Source organism: Podarcis filfolensis (genome assembly GCF_964270895.1).
Source record: "Podarcis filfolensis genome assembly, chromosome: 1".
Taxonomy (NCBI): Eukaryota; Metazoa; Chordata; class Lepidosauria; order Squamata; family Lacertidae; genus Podarcis; species Podarcis filfolensis.
Window position 1 is genome coordinate 23,868,642 of NC_139604.1, and position 27,024 is coordinate 23,895,665.

The following is a 27,024-nucleotide window of genomic DNA, read 5'->3' on the forward strand; positions in this document are numbered from 1 at the left end:
TGTGAAACAGTTCTTTCTTTTGTCTGTTCTGAATCTAGTGCCAACCAATTTCAATGGGTGAGCCTGAGCTTCATTTTACGAGAGAAAGAGAGAGACCTTTCTATCCATCCTCTCTAAACCAACCTTAATTTTATAAGCCATGGTAAGTCTTTTTTTTCTTCCAAAGCTAAAAAAAACTCTAAATGCTTTAATCTTTCCTTGGAGACAAATTGCTCCACTCTTGATCCTAGAGGAAATGCAAAAGTGTTCTCATTTTCTCTCGCACAAAAAATAAATTGGGAAACTCATCTATGGTAAGAGTGTTTGTTCAAAGCAGGCATCTTTAGACTTTTATCATACTAGGAAAAAATGACTCGTATTCCCCTATGTCCTCTATTATAGAATCAACAAGTGATGCAATTCTAAAGATTATTCAGACAATGACTTTTAAGACTTGTTTTGCATTAGTGAGAGGTATAACATTGATAGTAATTCAACTATTTCAACTTTTAAATGAAAACTTTTCTGTTCCACCAAGCCTATCTATGCAGGCAATTAATCTTTCCACCATGATTAATTGATTTTCATCTTTCTTACATGATTTTTAATGCACGGTTTGTGGTTGTGGTTTGAAAATTGATTTCTAGCTTACTTTCTCTGGCTGCAATCTATGGTCCATAGGAAGACATTGGGATGTTTTGGGTCTTCTGGCAGCGGTTCTCAACCTGTGGGTCCCCAGATGTTGTAGGACTACAACTCCCATCATCCCTGAGCTCTGGCCTTGCTAGCTAGGGGTGATGGGAGTTGTAGTTCAACAACATCTGGGGACCCACAGGTTGAGAAAGGCTGGGTGGGGAGACAGCCAGCCCTTGGAGAGGGTGATCGGACTCCCCAAAAGGCCTATTTCTACTGCTGCAGAAACTTCCCCATCCCGGACTTCCGGGTTGGCGCCATCGCCGAATGGCGGACTCCCTCCGAGCTCCGGAGGGAGCCGGCTCGGCAGGGGCTGGGTTTTACCGCACCGGCGATGCGGGGACCCTTAGAAACCACGGCCACGGGGGCCGTGGACTTGGAGACTCGGCTAGCACCGCTAGCGCCCTCCCGACTCGTGAAGGAGCCTTTTTAAAGGCTACGGATCGGGTGCCGGGGAGAAGCGTGGTGCTTTGAGTCCTCTGCCATCCCTGCCGAGCGAAGCCGCATGCCATCCGGCGGAGAGCGCTGACTTCTTCCATTGAGAATTTGGACTTTTAACAACAACCCGTGAGTAAATTGGAAATCGGGTTTAAAAGAAGAAAAATTTTTTGGATTTGAGACGAGCGGGGGGGGATCTAAAAAGGAAGTCAGTCCCCCTCCCTATTGTAGACATTTTAAAACAAGGATTGGGAAGCCAAGGCCCAAAAAGAACGGTATCTTTGCTAAAATCAAGAATTCCATGATGGGAAAGTACAAGAATTGTGCTGGAGGAAGAATTGAAGGAGAAGGAAAATGCACCCCCCTCCCTGGGAACCGGGGCGATTGAGGAGTGAGCCTGGTGAAAAGAGCCGGTGATTTTGACAGCTGTCAAAGTAGCTGTCAAAGTCGGAATTTTAAAGAGGATTTTATTACAAGGACCTTGCTGGTCAAATTTGTTACAACTTGATATAATTTGTTAAGACTTGAATACAAAATGGCGAAAATACGGAGAACAATCGGATTTTTGGAAACAAAGTTACAACAACCCCCCTAGAGGAGCTTCGGGACATTACAAAGATGGGCGTAAGCCGGGAAAAATACAACACTTCGGAATTTCACAGAACTGGTTATCTCCTGGGAAAGCTGCAAAACTGAAACTGAATCTCGTCTACAGGGTGTTTAGACTAAAAGGAGACAACAGAATACTTCACTGAAGAAGGAAGGGACTGAACGCAAGTTTTTGTTCCTGAATAACAACAACCCATGTAGAGTTACTAAACTTCTGAATAAGAAAGTTTTAGCAGCGGAACAAGAGGAAGCTGGACTATAACCTTGAAAGAACAATGGGGGGAATTTTATAATTTGACATTTTTAAAGATTTAGGAATTAATTTTTAAAAAGTAATCCTAAAAATGGGAAATAATTTTGCAAGGAGTTGGGGGAAAAATGGGATTGATGGACTTAAGACTTCCAGGCTGGAAACATAGATTGGAGGATAAGGGAAATTAAACCGGGGAAGGGGAGGGAGAATTAGAATCCAAAGGCTTGCAACTATTTTCTGAATTGGTTTTCTTTTTTCTAATATATTTCTTATTTTTTTATACTTTTATTCTGTGTGCTTTTACTTTAATGGGAAAAAAGGGGGACATTGTGGAAAGAAAAGGGGGCGGGCTATGGGGAGAGATCTTTTGCTTTTTTTTTTTTTATCAAGGGTGTTGCATAAGGTTTGTATAAATTTAAATTTGAACAATGGGGTATATAAATTGTGCTTTAAATCAGAAACAGAACTTGTGGAAACAACAATATGAAAGGGGAATACGGTAGGGGTGGGGGAAGGGGGGAGTCCCAGAAAGTGGATGTTTGAAAATAAGGTTCTGAATGTATCTTCATAATTTCTTTTCTTCTCTTTCTGTATTTTGGAAACTTCAATAAATATTATTTAAAAAAAAAAAAAAAAGAAAGAAACTTCCCCATCCCAAAGCCTATCTCTAAAACCTACACATTCCAACCCTGGAGCTGGTGCAGGCATTTCCTTTCACTGGAAATGATGGATGTGATGGCTTTTTTGGAGGGTGGTAACAAACTGAAAAGGGCAAAAGTAAAGGAAAAGCTGTTTTGGCTTCACTTTTGCCATCCCAGTGCAAGCCTGGCATGGCACGGGAAAAGGCTGTTTACCCAACTCAGGTCTTCCTCATTCCCTTCCCAATTGCTCTATTAATCACAATCACTGCATGTTCTTATGTTAGATTATACTTCCATAAATCCATCTCACCATAAGACAACAGGGACTTTATTGGACCCAGAGCAGGCAGCCTCTTTTGGCTTCCACCTCAACAAATGTAAAACTACCAACACAAGAATGAAAAGCAAAACTGAGCAAAGAAACACCATAAAACACTGGGCTGAAACACAAATTACACCAAAAAACCATTGTAGACAATTGGTTCCTTCCAAATGGCCATAATAAACCAATGGATTTATTAGGTACCATCAAAATAGTTGTCTTTCAGGGACAACTCTAAATTGTTGCTTACACAGCACTGTCTCCATATGACAGTGGAATGCATTAAACCAGGTATGCCAGGAGGTTTTATCAGGTGGTCTTCTGACACTATCTCCAAATTTCCTGAGATCATTTAGATGCTTACAGCTCACCCTTCCCCTGAACTTTCCATAGTAATGGCCTGTCTTTCCTAATTGAACAGCTGTCTTTCTAAATAGCCACAGGTACTCATTGGCCTGAGACTAGCAGTCCCACGGTTCTCCATGGAAAACAGCAGATGTTCTGGTATTGCTCACAGGTACATTAAGTGAATCCCTTTCTAACACCCCGGTGGCAAATCTGAGGACTGATATCTTAAACCAGGAATAAGGGGAATCTGAGACTCCAATAATTAGCCATGCTGCCTGCAAGCTGATGGGAGTTTGAGTTCAGGTCCCCCACTCTTACCTTAAACCAAACACATAACATATTTATTTAAATTTTATCCTGCCTTTCTCCCAGCAGAAATTAAAACAGATACAACTAAAACACACAATAAATATAAGTATTTTAAAAATAATAAGTAAGTAACCCCACTAAAACTGTTTGAAAGCACAGACACACAAAACAATACTTAAAAGACTCTATCACAACAGCCAGTTAGCGGCCAAAAAAGTCTGTAAGAACAAAAAAGAATTTGCTGCTGGCAAAAAAGGAAAGCAAACAGAGGGCTAGCCTAGCATCCTGTGGAAGCGAGTTCCGCTATCTAGGAGCAGCCACTGAGAAGGCCCTCTTTTATGTCCTTACCAGATGTGCCTTCAAACGTGGAGGGCAGAGAGAAATGCCTCCCCAAAAGTTCTCAAAGCTCAGGCAGACTCATGTAGAGAGATATGGTCCTTCAGGTAGATATCAGAGAACACGGGCTATCGAAATAACCAGCCCCCATGGGGAAGTGGCTTTGTTTATGGGCTGCTTCACATGCTACATTTTTTCTCACACAGAAATGATCACTGTGGGTATGATGGAGCCAAAGTAAAGCATTAAAAAAAAAATCTTAATGATTTTAATTGGGCAAGTTTAAGCACATACCTCACCCACATGGGTCAACTACTAGTGCTTAATTTTGTCTGGATTCTGCCTTGTGCTAGGAAAACTGTGCACCTGAAGTGCAGCAGGAGAAGGTCCCCCCCCACCTGCTTAAATCACACAAACCAGGCAATCAACGAAGCCGATCCAAATCACTTCCATACACATTTGCACCAAAGTAGAACACAGGCACATGAGGCTGTTTTGCATAACACCACGTGTTCAGCCAACAGTCAGTTTATGACTGAGACTAATTAGCTTCCAAATGGCAGATAAAAGGGGATTTCACAGCTAAAATGTGTTCATTCAGGACCATTTGGATAATTCTGTTTTGCTTTTGTTATGGGCTAAGCAATTCTATACCCATATTACCCCGGAACTGTAAATATGCTGCCATAACACTGGTGGAATGGACACGGTGTCCAACACTCAGCTCTGTCACAGTGATGCGGCTGGGATGGTAAACTGACACGGTGGCTACTTTTTTTTTAATGGTACAGTTCTTTTTAAATGGCTCTTCCCATGTGCCACCCACATCCAGCCCACCATTATGCCCAATTTAAGCCATTATGCCAGCATATCTTCACCGGTGGAACACCTCTAGTAGCGGAGAGTTCCACTGGTGTATCCAAAGTGCTTTGCCAGCACACCTGTCACAGTGATGGTGTACCCTATGCTCTGCTGGTGTAGCAAGGCATTGGCCAAATCACAAAGCCCCGCAGCTGGCGGACCCCCAAAACAGGATTACATATATTTTATTAAATATATTTTATTAACAACATGTAGTCAGGTAACAAGGGTTAAATCAGTAATTTTAATAAAACTTCTTGCACATGGAATGAAACCCTTCCCGTTTCTATTCCAACCACACGAGAACAGCTACACCTTCGAACAATTCGCCTGGAAATTTAATATTGCTCTTCAGAGCAACAGATTCTATTGAAGCCAGATGCTTACAAAATCACCGTACACATTAAATGCCCTAAGGCAAGTTATTAAATTTACACATGCAAATGCCCAAGACATTTCTTAACTAATAATATCCAATTCCTGCTCCAAGATGTACCACAGTATGATTTTCACCATTTGCTACTGCTTCTGTTAGCATGTAATATCGTTAAGTACACAGGTGATGCACACATCCTTCTGCACCTATGCAGCAAATTCTCTTATCGGCAGGTAGCTTTTTAAATGTACCATGGTGTCTTTTAGGGGTTTTTTTAAAAAATAAATAAATAAATAAATAAATAAATCAGTCTGCTAATTACCACAGCTGTTAATCACAAAATACTGCAGTAATGCAAAGTACCTGAACCATCAGAAGTAGCTGGCGCCAGTAAAGAGGAAAGGCAGAAAGAAACACTATCGTCTGTAGAGCTGTTTGAAGACCCAGCAGTGCTCCTCCAGAGATTTCCAGATAATAATCCGCAGCGGTAACACCAGGCAGTTGGTAGTTAAAATTAAAAAGGCAACACTACAATGCAACACAGGCTGTGATGAAAATCCTCGTCTCCAACAGCAAGCGGCAACCAGGAGAAACTCACACAAACAATACGGCTGGCAGAGTCTCCCGAGGCTAAGATCAGTACTCCTGTGGGAGCAAACTGATGTTCTTTCCCAAACTGGAGGACCGAATGCAGCCTGCTTCCAGAACAGAATTCAAGAAGGCTCAGCATTAACAATTAATACTCTTTAAATATGTCAGAAAGCAGGGTGGATTACAGCATGTTTGAATAGCAAAATAGTACCTGTCTGCCAGAAGGTTAGTGCTGTGTTTTTAAACCGATCTTGGATTGCTAAATAAAATTAAACATGCCATGATGAGTAACTGGCATAATTTGTTGGTGTTAGTTGCTGCTTGCTTCTCAGAGAAACTATGTAGCTTGTCAGGTACTAATAATTTTGGTCTATTTAGCTGAAAAGAAACTGACAAGCGTTTAACCCAGTATTCGCTGTGTTTTGGAGAGATGCTAGCTATGGGCAAAACATACAACTAACATGGTTAGCGGTGCAGGCAAGTTCCAGGTGTATTCTCCATTTAATCTCTTTTGTAAACAGTTGCTTGAAACAGGGATAGGCAAACCTGTTGGACTGTATCAGTAGTAGTACATCAAGAATCAGAAACAACTTGTTCTCTTCTGCACCATACAAAGGAAAATAATCCCTATTCATGTGAGTCACTTGCCCTGGTTAACATGGATTACTATGCAATATTTCCCCACATTATATTTCCCCACCTTTTTTCTTCCTAAATTTGATGAGATACTAAAAGGTGAGTGGAAATGAACGATTTTTAAATATGAAAATGGAAATTAAAAAATGAATGTATAGATTTTTAGTGTTTTCTGAATTTCACATATAGTTTAATAATAAGAGTTTAAAATAAAGTTTGAATATAATGCAAACATTTAAAATGCAAGCTGTTGTTTATATTCTCTTAAATCTGGATCTATGGCTTTGCCAGTTCTTTAAGGTAAAGAATGAACTGTGAGCCGTTTGAGATCACGTGTTATAAATACTGCCCATGATTTGCCATATCGTGTAGTGTGTTTATGAACATGGATTTGATTCTACATAGACTACGATCGTTACAGATGTTGGGAACCACTTCTTTTCTCTATAAGACATCATTTTGTACTTTACCAGGATCTTTTCCAGCCTGTCTGGTTACCTCAGTTTAAATCTTATATTCTTAAAGCTTCAGAGCTCTGTAATTTGCTCAGTTCTCATGATATAAAGGTTTGTAGAAGCAACACAGACATACACTTCCCATCTTAGGGACAATTTCAATATGCCCAGTAACTACTAGCCCTTCTTAGTTGATTCTGTAACACTCTGGGCACATTCTTCAACTAAGAGGTCTTATTTAGTATCCTTGCCTGTACACACATAAAAAACAAATAAGTGTCATTTTATTTGTTTAAAATCTTTTTTCTCCTAATCCAATGGAAGGTATTCATGCTTAACTCAATAGGACTTAAATTATTTCGGATGGGCAGATAAATCCAACCCTGTGACGGATGGGGGATGTTAGATTGAGCAGGTGTGTCCTTTTGTTCAGTTCTGCTGACTGTCAGCCTCCTGCCAGCTGCTGAAGTTGTGGGCAGGTGGCAAATTCCCTGTCAGTGGGAGGTCCCAAAATGAGGCACCATGAGAGCATGGAGGCAGCATGACTGAGTTGGCCCTGAATCTGCTGCACCCAGACCTGACCACTGCATCAACCTGCAGCTTATGAAGGGATTGGGCCCAATTGTTTCGTCCCCTCCTTCCACCATGACCACCATTGATTTGTGAAGAATTTAAGGGTGGCTGGATAAAGACCATAGAATAATGCTGTGCAAAAGAACAACAACATGGATTGCTTGAGCAAATGTTTGAAGCAGGGATGGGGAACCTCTGGCCCTCCAGATGTTGCTGGACCACAACTCCCATTACCCCTGACTATTAACCAAGCTGGCTGGAGCTGATGGGAGTTGTCAACAACATCTAGAGCATGCTTCCTCAACCTTGGCCCTCCAGCTGTTTTTGGCCTACAACTCCTATGATCCCTAGCTAGCAGGACCAATGGTCAGGGATGGTGGGAATTGTAGTCTCAAAACATCTGGAGGGCCGAGGTTGAGGAAGCCTGATCTAGAGGTCCCCCATGTGTGCTTTTGGGTTGCAGTTCTAGGAATCTGAGTGCTCTTTCTGGTTGCAAATGATCATTTTTTTATGCGTCTACCAACAAATTATTGAGCGCTTCTGCCTAGGAAATAAGAAAAGTAGTAATGGGAAACTTGATTTATATCAGTTATTTAAATTAGTCTTTTCTCTTGGTGATTTAAATTGCCTTGATTTAAACTAATACCCTGGAACATATTCCAGCAATTCCACCTTCTTTCTTCTATAAATTCATCAACAGTACAGAGCCACTTCAAAGCCTGAAGTTATCTGTTCATCTTCACATGAGTACAGATATTAGTTTTGCATCCTTACACAAACAAGAACTCTCTTTCTTATTTTTAGTATTAATTTATTTCACAAACCTCTGCATCAAAATACCTCTGTAAGACTTACAACTGCAGATATAGCGTACAATTAACGAAAACATGCCATGTAATAAAAAACTACTTTATCACACACGCTTGAAGAACAGAACTGATCCTACTGAGACTCATGTCTATCTTCAACTTCAAGGATTTCATCACAACAACCTTTTCTTCCTCGTCTTCCCAGCCAGAAGTGGCACAGGAGCCAACTTCTACTGAGCATCACTTCTGCTCAAGAGAGAGGCATCGGGTTGGGTCAACCTGTGCAAAACTGCATGGGCCTGCATGGCATCTTAAGCAAAGCTTCCCTCTCTTGTCCAGGTGATTAGGGATGTCATCCAGAACTCAAATAGGGGCAAAAGTGAACACCCCTGCTCAGCGGCGGAAGAGCCACTCGGATGCCTAGGGTGGCGTGTCCAGGGGCGGGGCGCACTGCAGGGCCTCCAGAGTCTTCACTCAGCCGCCCTACAGCTGGGGGGAGGCAGCGGGTCGACCGTTTGGGCAGCGCGGAGAGACGCGGGGCTCAGGTGCGCTGCAGGCCCCGTGTTGAGTGCTGCCCGGCATTTTGTCACCCCCCTCAGTGGTGACCCGGGGTGGACTGCATCCACTGCACGCCCTTCCTCTGCTTGGTTCCTCACACAATCTCTGCTCAGCCTAACTTTCATGAACAAGCTACTGCTTCTGCAGCTTCATTCCATTATTAATAAATCTAAGGATAGCAGGGCTGTTTACAGTATGAAAACACAAAAATGCACAACGTAATAACAAACAAAAAAATACCGGTCCCTAGTTTAAAAGGCCATAGATTGTTTAACTGGCCAAAGGTCTGGGAGAAGAAGAGTGTTTTTGCCTGGTACAGTGGTACCTCTGGTTACATACTTAATTCGTTCCGGAGGTCCGTTCTTAACCTGAAACTGTTCTTAATCTGAAGCACCACTTTAGCTAATGGTGCCTCCCGCTGCTGCCGCGCCGCCACCGCGCGATTTCTGTTCCCATCCTGAAGCAAAGTTTTTAACCCGAGGTACTATTTCTGGGTTAGCGGAGTCTGTAACCTGAAGAATATGGAACCTGAAGCGTATGGAACCTGAGGTACCACTGTATCTAAATACAGTCAAACCTCGTTCTGCGTCTGCCTCAGTGAACGTCTGTGGCAAACCCGAAAGTACCGGACTGGGTTACTTCCGGGTTCGCTGCTCGTGCATGCTAAATTGTGCTGCACATGTGCACAGATGCGGCACTTTGACGTGTATCATTTTCGGCTTGCGGACGGGTCTCTGGAACGGATCCCGTCTGCAAAACGAGGTTTGACTGTATATGTAATGGAGGTGCCAAGCGAGCCTTCCTGGGGAGAGCATTCCACAAACGGGGAGCCACCACAGAAAAGGCCTGTTCTCATCAGTACTAAGTTGCCAAATAGGCAGAGGTGAAGGTTAGTCTCATACAACCCACTGAATGGGTTAAATCCTCTATCCCTAAACAGTCCCAAATAGATACTTATTTTGAAATCTCAGGGCTTATGTTGCTACTAGATTACTAAGGATCACAGCATCATCTGAATGCAACTGAACATTTTTTAGCTCAAAAAGCAGAGTGCTCTAAAAGATATTGCTGGCAATCTCTATGTACCAAACTTTTAAAGAAGACTCTGTGTGTGTGTGATTTTAGGAACTCACTTCCTGAAATAATTTAAGATCGGTGTTTCAATAGCTCAGCTCAAAGGATTCAGGCTCCTACAGCAGCTGGTGGCTGATGGAAGATCACAATGATATAACTCACTTCAGGAGCTTTTTACTAGCTATAAGACTACCACACTACATTCTGCCCAGGAGTTCTGGAAACAACACACCTAAATAACCATTAAACTGTTTAGCTTAAGAGTGGAAACTTCTGATCTCCTCCTTGAGGCTGTGCTGGAGGAGGAGAGGGGAGGAGGGAGAATGCAAGCTCAAGGCTCACTGCTGTTAGTGAACATAACACTAAACAAGAATGGTTAATAACTGAGAGACAGCAGCAGCTTCAGTTTTTCATTACACGAAGAAAAATGGATTGCTGTTACTGAGGAGTGTTGCTCCTAGTTATAGCTGAACTCGTGCGCACTATGGTCAATATAAGTCATGGTTTGTTCAAATAGGTCAGGATCAAACCTTGCTGGATTTGTTAGCAAACCACACAGGGCTGGCCCAATACATTTTGGCACCTGAGGTGAACCACAAAATGGGGCCCCCCTCCTTGCCTGTGAAGAAGGGGTGAGTGAAGTTCTACATGAGGAACAGGGTGGAAATAAAGCTCTACATTGCTGCTCCTGTGGGTCTTGCCTCCTGAGGTATGTGCCTCACGGGTGGGCTGGCCCTGAAACGATAGTATAAACTAACCATGGTTCTCTCACTTCTGACATAACAAGAAACTATAGCTAGTTTTAAATGGGGAGCAGATTATTTCAGTATTCTCCTGATGGCCACACTGGAGGAGGAGAATGGAGGAATGAGTGAGCAAGTGTATAAATCTGCTGCTCATGCACATAACACTAAACCCGTGTGTCAGGGAACTGCCATCGGAACTAGCGGAGGAGGCGAGGCTCCACAGCGATGCTGGAGAGGGGCCAAGCAGGGAGGGAGGCAGGTCTCCGGCTGGGGAAGAAAATCAGCGCAACACCAGGGATAGAGGGGGGCTGATGGGGAGAGCAGAGAGGGGGCTCCAGGACTCTTCGCAGGAGACCAGCGAAGAGAGCACAGGTCCTCCGCTGCCCACACCCACCCTGCGCAGAAGACTTCCGCGCAGGGAAAGTAGGCGGCGACTTGGCGTCAAAGAACTTCTTTGCTGGAAGAGGTTTAAGAAACGCCCACTGACGGATTCTGCCAGCGACTGAACAGCCACGGAGTGGATGGCTGTCCAGCGAGAAATGGTTTAACCAGCCAACCTAGCCCAGAGCGGGGGCAACTTATGCACAAGCAACCCCTAAAGCCATTACACCGTGTTTCTCAAACTTGGGTCTCCAGCTGTTTGTGGACTGCAATTCCCATCGTCCCTGACTACTGGTCCTGCTAGCTAGGGATGATGGGAATTGTAGTCCAAAAAACGACTGGAGACCCAAGTTTGGGAAACCCTGCACTAAACTATAGTTTCACACTGTGTCTGAACTAGGCCTATGTAAAACTACAAAATAAACATAAAAACCAATCTTTATTTTAAGTACTTTATCAAATATTTTGGTTGAACATGTGTGCTCTTGGAGTTGTATGGGGCACAGATTAACAACTTTAATTTTTTTTTAGTATGGTGAGTGTACACTATCATGTACCTATTTTCCTTTAGAGTTCTGGTGGTCCTGGACAATTATTTCCTGGGGGCTGAGGGATGACAAAAATCTATCTATGAAACAAGTCCCCTTGTTTATGTTTCTTGGCTGCTTTTCTGGAAATTTAAAGGGCCCCAGGACAGATAAACTAGCTCTAGGCTACTGGGATCTTCCAACTATTTGCCTCCAACCTGCACAGTAAAGCAGGAGAATTCAACACAAAACCTCTATTTTAAAAAAACCAAATGAGATTTCTTATAACTTTAGTCACAAACACATTTTTTCAAAAAATGAATTCAATGATTTAGGAGGGAAACTAACACCTGCATTGCAGGTATCCGATATCATGAATTGCTGTGGCTGTGATTATCTCCATACAGCATCAGACAAGGAATTAGACAGACAGAGAGAGAGCAGATAAATACATTTTCTCCATATGCTATTTAGAACCTAGGAATTTACCTCTTTAAATCTGGGAATGAAAGATATTCTCATCAGGCCTCACAGCACTGAGGGCACCTCCACAAGGCTATTGGGTGCTGCCTATTCATGTAAGATTTTCAGGGATTACCCACCCATGAGGCAAGGCAATCGCCTCAGGCGGCAGGATATCCCGATGTCAATCTTTCTTCCTCACCCCTTGTTCCTGATGTAGTTCCTCCCTGACTCCCTTCTTCCCTGGCGGAGAGGAAGCACATTTTGGGGTTCACCTCAGGTGCCGAAATGTCTTGGGCCAGCCCTGGCACCTGCACGACATCATCCTCAACGAAGTGTGGACGCGTATTATTTTGCCATTTAATCTGGATTTACCAGTAATGCAGACAATCCAGCAAGTTAAAAGTAACAACCCAGAAATTGTAAATTTGCATTAAACTGTGTGTGTGTGTATGAGGTGAGATGGCATTTTATGACATCATGTAAAATCTTGTTTGCATGAGCTGCACGATATCCATGGTAAGCTGCCACGCCATGTGTCAGCACCCTAGTGCTTTTTCCCCCTTGAAAAATGGGTGCAGGTACTCACCATGATGTTGTTACAGTAAGTGCCACACTTTTTAACAACAACAACAAGAGGTGCCGGTACTGCATACCCCTGAGTGCCCCCTGGAGGAAACAAAGCACTGCAGCACCCCATATCTATGGATTCAGTTCGAGAAACAACTGGAAGTATTCTAAGGTTTTTACTATCCCCTCTGCCTTTTGTCCATCTTTCAGTTTTATCCCACCATAGTTTATCCATAAACACGCCTGTAACCCACTTTATAGGAAAAAAGACAAACCTGCCACAGCTCTGTCTCTCACAAGCAGAGCAGAACAAGGAAATATGGATGCAGACTAGCAGAAACTTGTCTGAATGAGAGGAGTACCTGCAGTGTATAAGTTGCCAAGTGAGCAAATAATTATATTCTTCAACTGTGGTCTTTCAGAAAAGAAATTAGAATGTGCAACTACCCCCACCTTACTATCCTTTCTCCTGCTGTGTCTAATGCTCATCCCCTTTTGTCTGAAAGTGACAAACCCAGTTTGGGCAGTAACAAAAGAATGCAAATGGTGAGGCTGCCAGGTAAACATAAAGCTCATTCCCTCACAGCTATGGGATAACAGAGAGCACAAGGTGTTATCCATTCCTATGCAAATACACTATGTAGTGTGATGCCACCACTCTGATGCTCAGTGCAACCTGATTCCCTAATACTGGATGAGGTTTTCTTTCTTTCTTTCTTTCTTTCTTTCTTTCTTTCTTTCTTTCTTTCTTTCTTCAAGCATGTCTTTGCTCTGAAGATGTAAGAAGCTTCTTCTATGGAAGGAGCCATAGATCAGCATTACAGCCCATTCTTTGCATATAGAAGGTCCCTGGTTCAATTCCTGGTGTTCTTACTTTAAGAGGACCAGGTAGGAGATAGAATCATAGAACTATAGAGTTTGAAGGGACCAACTCCTAGTCCAACTCCCTGTAATAATAAATAATAATAATAATAATAATAATAATAATAATAATAATAATAATAATTTATTTATTATTTATACCCCACCCATCTGGCTGAGTTTCCCCAGCCACTCTGGGCGGCTCCCAATCAAATGTTAAAAACAGTACAGCATTAAATATTAAAAACTTCCCTAAACAGGGCTGCCTTCAGATGTCTTTTAAAGATAGGATAGCAGGAATATGCAGCTGCCCCATACAAGGATCGAACCTGCAACCTTGGTGTTATCAGCACTACACTCTAACCAACTGAGCTATCCAGCTGACTCCCACAAACACTCATATTGACCATGGAATGACATAGCATCATTCTCAGGGTGGTCAATGGGAGGCAGCTGCCACTACAAACCATTTTTTAAGGGATGGGGAGGGCCATTGCTCTGCCAAGTAAGTAAAGGTAAAGGTAAAGGTAAAGGGACCCCGACCATTAGGTCCAGTCATAGCCGACTCTGGGGTTGTGGCGCTCATCTCGCTTTATTGGCCGAGGGAGCAGGCGTACAGCTTCCGGGTCATGTGGCCAACAGGACTAAGCTGCTTCTGGCGAACCAGAGCAGTGCATGGAAACGCCGTTTACATTCCCGCTGGAGCGGTACCTATTTATCTACTTGCAGTTTGTTTGTTTTTTTTAAATTAATTTTTATTGGAGTTTTACAAAAGAGAAAAATAAAAATTCACAGAATAAAAAGCCATAGATAAAAATAAATATTACAAAAAAGAAAACACAAAAAATACACAGAAGAAAAACAACAGCTAATTAAGAAAAGCTAAGTTTGGAAAAAGAAATAAAACAAATCCATTTTTCCCAGTATCCTCAAATTCATATGCTTATGTTCTTGACCTCCTCACACCTCCCCCCTTTTGTATTCCCGTTTACATATTTGATTCAGCAAATTCTTACCCTTTTTCAAATATTTTAACTTTATACCATAACATATTATATGTCGATATTTTCAACCATTTATCAATACCTTTTTTCCATAATCTTATTAACTTTTGTCACTAATTACCACTTATTACCAATCCAAGCATAATTTTAACATTCATTAATTTTATAGTATTTCTGAAGATAGTCTTTAAATTTCTTCCAGTCTTCTTCCACCATCTCTTCTCCCAGGTCTCGGATTCTGCCAGTCATTTCCGCCAATTCCATATAATCCATCAGCTTCATCTGCCACTCTTCCAGGGTGGGTAGCTCTTGTGTCTTCCAATACTTTGCGATGAGAATTCTTGCTGCAGTTGTTGCATACATAAAGAAAGTTCTGTCCTTCTTTGGCACCAATTGGCCTACCATGCCCAAGAGAAAGGCCTCTGGCTTCTTAAGGAATGTATATTTAAATATTTTTTTCATTTCGTTATAAATCATCTCCCAGAAAGCCTTAATCTTTGGGCATGTCCACCAAAGGTGAAAGAATGTTCCTTCATTTTCTTTACACTTCCAACATTTATTGTCGGGCAAATGATAGATTTTTGCAAGCTTGACTGGTGTCATGTACCACCTGTATATCATTTTCATAATATTCTCTCTTAGGGCATTACATGCCGTAAATTTCATACCTGTGGTCCACAACTGTTCCCAGTCAGCAAACATGATGTTATGACCAACATCTTGTGCCCATTTAATCATAGCAGATTTAACTGTTTCATCCTGCGTGTTCCATTTTAGCAGCAAGTTATACATTCTTGAAAGTGTTTTAGTTTTGGGTTCTAACAATTCAGTTTCCAATTTTGATTTTTCCACCTGGAAACCTATTTTTTTGTCCAAATTATAGGCCTCTCTTATTTGAGAATAGTGCAACCAATCTCGCACCTTGTCTTTTAATTTCTCAAAACTCTGCAATTTCAATTTATCTCCTTCTTGTTCCAGTATTTCCCAATATTTCGGCCATTTGGCCTCCATATTGGACTTTTTCAGTGCCTTTGCTTCCATTGGTGACAACCACCTTGGGGTTTTATTCTCCAGTAGGTCTTTATATCTTAACCAGACATTAAACAATGCTTTCCTGACAATATGATTTTTAAATGCTTTATGAGCTTTAACCTTGTCGTACCACAAATATGCATGCCACCCAAAAACATTATTAAAACCTTCTAAATCCAAAATGTCTGTGTTTTCAAGAAGCAGCCATTCTTTCAGCCAACAAAATGCAGCTGATTCATAATAAAGTTTCAGGTCTGGCAGGGCAAATCCACCTCTTTCTTTAGCATCAGTTAGTATTTTAAATTTTATTCTGGGCTTCTTGCCCTGCCAGACAAATCTAGAGATATCTCTCTGCCACTTCTTGAAACAGTCCATCTTGTCCAGAATTTGCAAAGATTGAAACAAAAATAACATCTTTGGCAATACATTCATCTTTATAGCCGCAATTCTGCCCAACAAGGAAAGCTTCAGGTTTGACCATATCTCTAAATCTTTCTTCACTTCTAGCCAACATTTCTCATAGTTATCTTTAAATAAGTTTAAGTTCTTAGCAGTCATGTTAACCCCCAAATATTTAACTTTCTTTACTATTGTTAGGCCTGTCTCCTTCTGAAACCTTTCTTTCTCAATCGGTGTTAAATTTTTCTCAAGAACTTTAGTTTTTGACTTGTTCAACTTAAAACCAGCCATCTGCCCAAATTCTTGAATCACTTCCAAAACTCTTTTCGAACTAGATTCTGGCTCCTGTAATGTTAAGACTAAGTCATCTGCAAATGCTTTCAATTTATATTGCTTAGCTCCGACCTGAATGCCTTTAATCAGACGGTCCCTTCTAATCATGTTCAATAGTACCTCCAGGACTGAAATGAACAACAATGGGGAGATTGGGCAGCCTTGTCGTGTACCTTTCTCTATCTTAAATCCCTCTGTCACCACATTGTTAACAATTAATTTAGCCTTTTGATCTGAATAAATTGCACTTATACCATTTTCAAACCCTTGGCCCACCCCCATCCCCTGAAGATTTTTCTTCATAAAACTCCAAGAAATGTTGTCAAAGGCTTTCTCCGCATCTATGAAAATTAAAACTGCTTTAGTATTTATATTCACTTGCAACTTCTCCAAAATGTTAATTATATTCCTCGTATTGTCCGACAAGTGTCTACCCGGGAGGAAGCCAGCTTGGTCCTTATGGATCTCTTCCAATAGTACTTTTTTTAACCTATTAGCCAAAATGTCAGCACATATTTTGTAATCCACATTAAGGAGGGATATGGGGCGGTAGTTCTTAAGTTGCGTCTTTTCAGACTCAGTTTTCGGTATAAGTGTAATGTAAGCTTCCTGCCACGACTCCGGCGCCTTTTTCCCCTCTAATATCTCATTGCACACCTCCATTAGTGGCCGAATTAACCAATCTTTCAAAACTCTATAATATTTGGAGGTTAAGCCGTCTGGTCCTGGAGATTTACCCAACTGCATGTTCTGAATGGCACCCTCCACTTCCTGTTCTGTAATTTTGTCACTCAACATTGTCTTTTTTTCTTGAGAAATTTTTTGTAATCCATTTTTCCTCAGGAATTGGTCTAACTCGGCCTCTTTCTGTGGCCCTTGTGTGTAGAGTTGTTTAAAATATCTCTGGAAGCAGTTTCTAATTTCCAATGGATTCTGTATGATCTTTCCATTTACCTCCAAATTTGTAATAGTATTTAATTTCTGTCTTTTCTTCATCTGCCATGCTAGCAGTTTCCCACATTTGTTAGCCGATTCAAATGACTTTTGTCTCATCTGCTTAATTTTCCATTCCACTTCCTGATTTATCATTTTCATATATTGTACTTGATATAACTTAATTTCTCTCAGAATCTCTTGGGATTTTGGTTTCGCTCTTAGTCTCTTCTCTCCTTCTTTTATTTTTTCCAAAATTTTATCTTTTTTCTCATTTTGGGTTCTCTTCTTTATTGCATTCTGTTGGATCAAAAACCCTCTCATGACCGCTTTGCCTGCGTCCCAGATTGTTCTTTTTTCAACCGTAGTGTTCAAATTTATCTTGAAATAGTCTCTCAAAGTTTTTTGGGCCTTCTTAGTCACCTCCTGGTCTCTGAACAGGGTGTCATTCATCCTCCATCTAAAAGAACCGATTGGCATTAGTTTCATCTCCATCTTCACTGCATTGTGGTCGGAGCAAGTTTTTGGGCAAATTTCCACTTTTCGTATCTTAGGTGCCAGTCCTCTAGTTATCCATATTTGATCAATTCTTGTCCAGGTCATATTGGCTTCAGAGAAGAATGTTCCCTCTCTTCCAAGGGGGTTCTTAGTTCTCCAGATATCAGTAAGGTCCATATTGTCAACTAGTTCAAAGAAGGTTTTTGGTAGTCTGCCGTCTTTAGTTACCACCTGTCTCTGCGACTTATCCATGTTTGTAGATACCACCCCATTCATATCTCCCATCATAATGATGTTATAGTCCAGATAGTCCAACAATGTCTCATGCAATTTCTTAAAAAATTCAGATTTCCCCTCATTTGGTGCATATACTCCTACGATCAAGTATTTTTCACCTTGTAGTTGGATCTCAATTGCAACAAACCTTCCTTGTTCATCTTTAAAAACAAATTTCGGTGATAGGCTCTCTTTAGCGTAAATAACAACTCCTCTCTTTTTAACTTTGTCCGATGAGATGAATTCTTGGCCCAGTCTTTTATTAATAAGAACTTTTCTATGGAGCCTTACCACGTGGGTTTCCTGCAAACAAATTAGGTCCAATTGTTCCTTTTTCAATATATGAAAGACTTTCCTCCTCTTCTCCAGAGAGTTAAAACCGTGAATATTCCAACTTAATAATTGCAGAGACATAGTGTAATTATTTTAGTTTCCTCCGGCCGCTCCCAAAAGCTCGTCAAGTTCTTGCGGTGGTATCTTCTTTTTCGATTTGTCAAGTCCCGAAGGTGGTAGTGCTGTGTCTACTCCTGGTCTCAAGGCTTTTAGCACATCTGTCGCTTCTTTTTGTAAATCTTCTTCAAAGTCTCTCAGAAATTTTTCCTTATCTTCCACTGATCTGATTCTAAACTTTTTTCCTTTAAAAGTAAAGGACAGTCCCTGGGGGAACTCCCATCTGAAAGCAATGGAATTCCTTCTCAGCAAGGCCACCAAGTCTCCGTAGTTAGTTCTCAAATCCAAAAGATGTTTCGGTATATCTTTAAAAATCTCCACTCTGGACTCATTGATCTCTAAGGTCTTCTGGAAGTGAGCACCCAATATTTTATCTCGTTCCTCTTTCGAACGGAGGGTCACCAAACAGTCTCTCACCCTGTTTTTCCTCCCTCCTCTTCCAAGTCTGAAGGCGCTCACTATCTTAAAATCTTTTTCCAGCTCCAGATTCCAAAATTTCTCAAATTCCTGTGAAAGATAGTCGCTCAAATTATCTTTCTCAAGTTCTGGCACCGCCCTGATCCTCAGGTTTGTCTGCCTCTCTCTCAATTCGACCATGGACAATAAGGCCTGATGGTCCCCAATCTGTTTACGCATAGGTTTGATTTCTTCCTCCACAGCCACAGCTTTTTCTTTTGCTTCCTCAGCTATTTTCCTAGTAGTCGCAGATTCCTCCAACAGTTTTTCTATAGCTTTTGTATTTGAGTTGATGCTAGCTGTGTTCCCTTTAATTTCAGTTGACTGGTCTGAGACCTGTTTACTTAGGCCTTCCAATTTCTCGTAAATTTTATTCAATACAGATGTAAATTCCCCTTCTGAGGCCATTCCTTTTATCTCAATTTGCCCTGTGTCTTCCTCCTGAGTCGCAGGGGGGCCAGGCACAGATGCTCTGCATTGCTGGGAGACTAAAGTGGACTGTTGCACTTTGACCTTAGATCTTGTTGCTCTTTGTTCAGTCATTCCCCTTTATCTTCTATCAAGGTCAGTTCCCACAGTCAAGCCTTGCAATGGAAAGTCCCCAAAGTTAACAGTGGAAAATTCCCCCAGTCAGATACAGACTTCAGTAGTCCTCTAGGGGGACACAGTAACCACCATTGGATTCTCAGTAACCAAATAACAAAGTTTTTTTGTAACTTTCCGTGTCCCCTCTTTAATTGAAACAAACAATTCAGTCCAAAGGAGACTTTCTAAATGTATCTCCTTGCAGAGTTAGATCTTAAATATTTACAGTATCTATAGTCGGTGCGAGCCCAAATGTAGCAATCCTCATAAATCTGGCAGTCCGTTCCCAGGGATTCCACAAAAAGTCTATTAGGTTCCCAGAAGGTCCCCAGAAGAAATACAGTCACTTTCTTAGCTTCCCCCCTCTCCTCTAAGGGGGGAGTTCTTTCTTTTAATGCTTGGAATCAAAACTTTACGGTCCACTTTAGAATAATAGCGTTGGAATGTCTTTGCTTTGATCTGTTACAAAACGGAAAGGCGGACTTCCTGTTTACACCTTTCCGCTTCGGAGCCCAAATTCGCTTATTTTTTACTCTTCAAGTCCAAATTTCTTAAATTCCCCTACTCACGGATGTTCTTTTTGCAGCCGAATTTCACAGGAAAAAGGTCAGCGCTCTCCGGCAACAGCTACGCGGCTTCGCTCCATAGACGCAGCAATCGACCCGTAGCACCGCGCCGCTCCCGCTGTGCACCGGAACCCCCTACGGGGCTCCCTCGCTGAAACGGGGGGTGCAAAAGGTGCCTGCTGGGTCCCACGCTCGCAGGCTCTTTCTGCCTGCGATTTCAGATCGGGTCTCCGCTTCGCCGTAGCGGACAGACCCACTTTCTACGGAGCTTCTCCTCCTACTCAGAAGGAGACCGCCATTGCCGTTGGCGCCGCCTCCGGAAGTCTATCTACTTGCAGTTTGACGTGCTTTTGAACTGCTAAGTTGGCAAGAGCAGGGACCGAGCAATGGGAGCTCACCCCGTTGTGGGGATTCAAACCGCCGACCTTCTGATCAGCAAGTCCTAGGCTCTGTGGTTTAACCCACAGCGCCACCTGCATCCCAAGTAAGTACAAGTAAGTACCCACCTGTAAAGCTGGCATATCATTTCACTGTCTCTCCCCCGCCCCCAATCTCTGAAGTGGTTCTCCCAAATTTACCACCCGCAAGTGGGACCACCAATTTGGGAAGGCATTTTCACTAAGTCCTATAGTTTATATCCATTTGAGTTGTAGAGAAAGTTCAGAAAATATGCAGGTAGTAGACATAAAAAGTCAGAAATCACAGATGGAATTGGATAGGATCTGCAGTGACCTGAGGGTATAGCTTCCTTCCTTACAGACAAGGGCCAACACAATTTGGTGCCTAAGGCAGAAAATCCAAATGTCACTCTTGTGGGTGGTGAAACGTAATAATAAATAAAACAATTGGCAATTTGTTGTCTATAATGACCTAACAGTAGGGCTGCCTCTGTCTGATCTGCTTCCTTCTCAATCCTTGCCTAGCTCTTTTTTGCTTCTGCTGCGAACCGAATTTGAGACCTGGCTGGAGCTTCAAAATTAAAGAAATCACAGAATTAGTGACCCATATACTGATAACAGAAGACCTGCAATCAGATCTGTTCCCCCATTTGGTGGATCTAACATGGGTTTTTCAATAAAGTGTGAAGGGGGAACTTCATCCTGTTTTTATACTCAGCAGAATGAAAGAATATTGCAGATCAGGAATCTCGGATCGACGATGAAGACTGTTAAGCTAGAAAGCTGCAAGTGCCTGTTTTTCATGTCCTAACAGCTTATACTGCTAATTTTGCTATGTCTCCAAAATAAAATAGCTGGAGGGAAAAAGGTTGTAAAAAATCAAGATACAAAATACTAAGCATAAAGGTATCAAGACTCCAAAGTACAAAGTTGGCCCTGTCGAAAGCACTATGTGAATTAGTACATCCTTCTGCTAAAATCAATTATTAACATTTCATCAGCAAAAGCCATTAACCAACATCTCTTCTTTTTTTTTTAAACCCCATATGTTAAAAGTTAATTTTAGAGGAGGATCAATGACAGACAGCTCCTTGAAGACAAAGAAAACAGGCCTAAATCATAAACAGAGGAGATTAAAGACAAGGGGCTTTCAATCCATAAAGCTATAAATAAATAGTGTAGATCAGAGGAAGTAGGAAGATGGTTGTTTGCTGCACAATATAACATGGTGCCTGGTAACTGCTAACAGCTCGTTTTCAGAAACCTTTATGGTTTCATACATTTCATTTTATAACTAGAGGTAATACTATTAAATCCAACTTTGTTGAGTTCTGCTCTTCAAAATTTGTACTTGTTCAGAAGCTTCCCTTGTAAATGCCTGCAAGACCATATTGTTGGTACCAAATCCTCATTCTAGAGGTGGGGAGCATGTTGCAATACTGATTAAAGAAAGCTTATAACTGGTGTTGTGTGCACAATATTCACACAAGACACCATACAGAATTCTAAGTAGATGAAGAGCCAGAAGAAAATATACAGTGGTACCTCGGGTTAAGAACTTAATTCGTTCTGGAGGTCTGTTCTTAACCTGAAACTGTTCTTAACCTGAGGCACCACTTTAGCTAATTGGGCCTCCTGCTGCCGCTGCACCGCCACACGATTTCTGATCTCATCCTGAAGCAAAGTTCTTAACCCAAGGTTAGCAGAATCTGTAGTTAGCAGAGTCTGTAACCTGAGGCGTCTGTAACCCGAGGTACCACTGTAACTTGCAAAACCCATGTCTGTTAAATCATGAGGGTTTTGGGTGAGCACTGAGTGTACCATGAAAAGTATCTCCCTTTTCCGACAGGAGGCTGTTGTACTATGTGGTTGGCAGTCTCTCCTTCTCTTGAGCTGCTTCTGACACGGTTTAGAGGCAAAAGGTTCAAGAGGGAATTAGCCTGACTGCATTGTACCGGTGGCATCTAAGGTATACAAAGTAGCTGGAACTTATTTCGCTCAGGAATTCTTTATCAGTAGGACTGGCTTGGCCCCAAGGTTGGAGATGCACACCCCTTTGGAGAATGAGGCCAAGTATCAGGAGTCGAATCTGTTCCCAGGGAACAGAAGCAAATGCATAAGAGGAGCCTGCTGTGCCTAAGGAGGTCACACTGCCCTAGTGACTCCAGCTCAAAGCCCTCGTGGAACCTTCCCCAGCTCTGTGAGCCAAAAACTATGAAAGGAGGCTGGACTCCAATAAATGAAGAAGGCACAGAAGGCAGTGTTGGCTACTATTCAGAGCCGCAGCACCTATCGAAACCTCCTTTTGAGGATGCCTTCTCAACATTTGAGCTCTTCTTTCACTAAGTCTCCAACCTGAGCCCAGCACACCAATTAAGCCTTGCCTTGCGCTGTTTGCCCAAACCTGAACCCCAGTACTGCTGGGACTGATGCTCAAAGCAGAACAGGTTTAGCATGAAGAGTGCAACTATTTCAAATGCCAAGAAGATATTAAAATAAATAAATAAATCAGGAATGGTACTGAAGGGACAGCTTCCTGAACATGCACTCCTAGAAACCAAGTGAGCTGCCTGACAGTGAATTCTAAGCTCTTTCGCTGGGGTTTTGGATAGTGATGGAAGGAATTTCCCCAGTCGAGCCTGACAATTGGTTTTCAAAACCAATCTATTTACCTCAAAACTTAGTAAACAATTTACGGAAATGACTGGCAGAATCCGAGACCTGGAAGAAGAGTTGGTGGAAGAAGACTGGAAGAAATTTAAAGACTATCTGCAGAAACACTGTAAAATTAAGGAATGTTAAAATGATGTTGGATTGAAAATAAGTGGTATTAGCAACAAAGTTAACAAGAGTATGCAAAATTGAATTGATAATGGACGAAAATATAGAGTTATAATATGTTAAGATATAGAGTTAAGATAAACGAAAGAGGGTAAGGATTTGCTGATTTGATTATTTAAATGGGGATACGAAAAGGGGAGGTGTGAGGAGGCCAAGGAAATAAGATAATGAGTTAGGGTTACAAAAATGGATTTGTTTTTATTTTCTTTTTCTTATTTTATGTATTTTTCTATGTTTCTTTTATTGTATTTCTTTCTTTTTATATATGTTTTTGTAAAACTCCAATAAATATCTTTTAAAAAAAAAAACTTAGTAAACAATTTGGCTTATTCCAAGCAAAACTGAACCCTGTCAAACCTGTTGATGTCATCTGGTGTGAGATGGGTCTTGCCATTCCAACCTCACCTCCTCAGCAAGCCTCTGAGCCTCCTCCTCCCCACCCAACTATTGGTCCTGCTCCTCTCAGCCTGCTGCTTACCTGGCTTGCTGACACAGCAGTGGAGGAATTGAAACATCTCTCTGAGTACCACATCCTCTTTTTTTGGTGTACTCTTGAAGCCTAGCTTGTACCCACAGTACCGTGGCAAAGGAGAGAGAAACCTCCCTCTCTTTCCTTCATTATATCACTGCTGATGGAGAAGAAGGGTGAATAAGTGCATGGGTACAGCTCTGCCCTCGCCGGTCCTGGAAGGATCCTTTAAAAAAGTCCCATATGCTCAGAGACTTTGTGCCTCATCACTGGGGGACATAGGGAGCCCAGAGCACTTATTCTTTAGATGTCTCTTTTATGAAGAGGCACGCAGTGAGACCATTGATCCCCTGCTGGTGAGGCTTGCTGATCTCCTGGAAAAGCAAAAAGTTGACCTTCTCCTGTTAGGCAAAGATCATAAGACGACCTGGATGGTCACCAGATTCTGTGTACAGATCTGTAGGCGCAGACCATCCCCCAACCCAAACTGGTTCGTTAAGAAAATCCCCAAACTCGGTTCCATGGGTGACTCTGGGTCATCTCTCTGCGGTAGCTTATCTTAAAGTTTTAAGTGTCTATACGCTTATCCCATTTATAAATTTTAAATTTATTGTTGTACATTGTTTTAAATGTTTGTTTTCCTTCTGGGATTGTACCCCCAAGTGTGTTTTATAACCTGGTATCCGACCATAATAAATTATCTATCTATCTATCTAAGTGCATGGGTAAGAGATGACTTAAGTTCTTCTCCATCTCAGGTTAAAGTCCAAGCCAGATAAGATCTTTGGGGGCTGTAATACTCATCTCAAAACTGAGCTACTATGTACCACCAGGATTCCAATGAAGGAGGTTCAAGGTTTGATGGCAATACTAGTTTCTATAATGTTATATATTTTGTACTTGTTTCATTAATAAAATTTTATTGCTGATCTTATGCTGTTCACTGCCATTATGTATTTTTTCTTAGCACTGGCAGTATATACATTTTTGCAAATAAACAAGCAAAAGCTTCTATTTGCCCATAGTTTTGCCTAGGGCCATGCACTGTGACTACTCCTATCAAGTAACTATCAAGGGCTCGTGACCAGTTTTTCAGCCTACAGCACTGCCACTTATAACATGACACTGCCCACGTGTGACAAAATCCAGCAATATATATATTTTTTTGATGTAGGAAAGAGAGGCAAAGCGACACCTCCCAGACTGTCACCCACATTTAAATAAATATGTGCCACATACTTATTATCAGATTCTCAGATTCGGCTGCTTTGAAATGAATACATTAATATTTAAAGGTATTACTTATTCTTGTTTTCAAGATTGCAAATGCTATTCTATCATCTTTCTCTAATACTTTGTACTGAAACACAAAGTCTGTCAGCAGAATTTATTTGCAAGTAATAGGGGAAACTTCTGAGAGGGAGGGAGACAGAAAGGGGAAGAATGAAAAGCAACAGCTGGCATTGGTTCAACCCCCAGTGTCTGGCGGTGCTGATAATAGAGGTTCCCCCCCACCCTTGAAATTACAATTATTATATAATGCTTTGCATATCTTGTAACTATTATGCATGAGCAAACTGTATGTACGCACTGGACGGCATGATCCACAAAATGACTTGAGTCACTCTTCTTTCTAATGCTATGAGCTTGTTATTTACACAATGGGTCCCTGCTGAATAACCTCAACAGGGCAATGCTGGCTTTGCAAACACGCAAGATATTGGTTTTAAATGGTATGCAATATAAGCTTATAGGAAAATTCTGTTGGAATCTATTTGGGAACTATTTTGAGAGCATCAAGAAAAGGAATTATAAAAATGAAGGTTAAGAGTGACATATGACTTTTTGAAGCTTATCTCCCTCCTAAAAAAAAATTAGCTAAGAAACCCCTCTACCTCTTTTTTGGGGTGGGTGGGTTATGCCATTTACTAAATTATAGGGGGGAGGCGAAGTGCTATCCTTCAAAACCAGTGCTGTACACTGTATACACAACCCACAACTTAATGCAGGGATTAAGTGGAGAGTTTTTTTCATCAGTTTGGCATCCTAATATTAAATTATTAAGGTCCAACCCACAGGCTAGGTACTTTACAGAGATTAGAAAGAGACGGTTCCCAACAGTCAGCGTAAGATGAAATACATGATAAATAAGGGGTCGGGAAATGCAAGGGGCAGAAGAAGCAAATCCTATGGGGGAAGGATGGCCCGAGCAAAGGTAATATTTCAACACTTCATGGAGATGGAGATGGATGAAACAATGCACACACTGTGGGGTGGGGAGGGCGGATTCAAAAGATGAGGTGCAGCAAAGGAAAAGGCACAAAGGCAGGAGATGAAAGCGGAAACTCCTGAACTTAAAATGAAGACTGGTGGTGAGCAAAGAGAATAAGGTGGCAGAGAAGGCAAAGGAGGAGGGGGGAAAAAACCAGTTCAGAAGGAATGGGAGAATGCAGGCACTTCAGGTTGAGTAACAGAAGCCTGAATGAAGCTCTATAGATAAACAAACACGGCACATTTTGTCGAGTGAAGAGAACTAATGCACACTGAGGCCTGTGCAAGACCAGCGCAGTAATGATGTAAATATGTTTCACGACACTGCACTGGTAGCTCAAGCATTTAAATGCTTAATAATCCCATTGTGGTCCCAAAGAGCTCACACAGCAAGGGGCCAAGGCAGGCTGGTTGCCGCTGTACCAGCAAGAGCTCCTAGCGAGCAACTTGCTCTGACAAAGGCTGGAGCTGAACCGAGGCCCTTGGGTTAGAATTTATTTATTTATTTATAGAAAACGGGAGATATGTAGCCGCTCCAGCAACATATCTCTATTTCCTCGCATCCAGAAACGCAAGAAGGGCTTTCACTCTTGCTAGAAGCTCGGCCTTGCCCTCACCGGTTCTGGAAGGCTCCTCTAGAAGAGTCCCGTACGCACAGAGACTTTGCGCCTGCCCATTAGGGGAAATAGGAAAGCCCCGAACACATATTTTTTAGATGTCCTTTTTATGTTGAGATTCGTAGAGACACCATTGATCCTTTGCTGAAGAGGCTCGCCGATCTTTCAGACAAGTCTAAACTTAATTCTCTCCTCTTAGGCAAAGAACACAAGACGACCTGGCTGGTAGCCAGATTCTGCGCCCAGATTTGTAGGCACAGATCATCCTCTAGAATAAAAGAGCTTTCTAGGGAAATGGTGAAGTCGCCCTTTGGGGTGCCTCAGGGTCAATTTTTAGGGTAGCCCAAATTTCAGTTGTACGGGTGTATGTATATATCTCAATTTTAACTCATGAGCTATTGCTGCAATCTGCTCTGATTGTATATTGTATCTTTATGAACACTGTTTTTATTGTGTTATGCGAGCGGGTCTTTGACCGTAATAAATTA

At 41.8% G+C, this 27,024-nt stretch overlaps 1 protein-coding gene and 2 long non-coding RNA genes across 15 annotated transcripts in view; 2 read left to right on the forward strand and 1 right to left on the reverse strand.

The window, feature by feature from the left end:
* Positions 1-27,024, reverse strand: part of ZNF385B (zinc finger protein 385B) — a 203,038-nt gene that overhangs the window by 49,536 nt on the left and 126,478 nt on the right. The window contains exon 1 of one of the 13 annotated variants that reach the window (XM_083629806.1): positions 5,529-5,552. The exons of the other annotated variants lie outside the window; for them this stretch is intronic. Coding sequence (XP_083485932.1) covers positions 5,529-5,537 — 9 coding nt within the window. The 5' untranslated portion in view covers positions 5,538-5,552. Of the gene's footprint in view, positions 1-5,528; positions 5,553-27,024 lie in introns of those variants that run through there. 13 annotated transcript variants of the gene reach the window in all.
* On the forward strand, positions 38-27,023 carry LOC310743823. Its single transcript, XR_014539251.1, has 3 exons — positions 38-142; positions 24,407-24,504; positions 26,736-27,023. It is a non-coding gene; the product is annotated as an uncharacterized lncRNA (long non-coding RNA).
* On the forward strand, positions 12,638-24,352 carry LOC310743745. Its single transcript, XR_014539210.1, has 5 exons — positions 12,638-13,496; positions 13,698-13,913; positions 20,436-23,021; positions 23,493-24,004; positions 24,039-24,352. It is a non-coding gene; the product is annotated as an uncharacterized lncRNA (long non-coding RNA).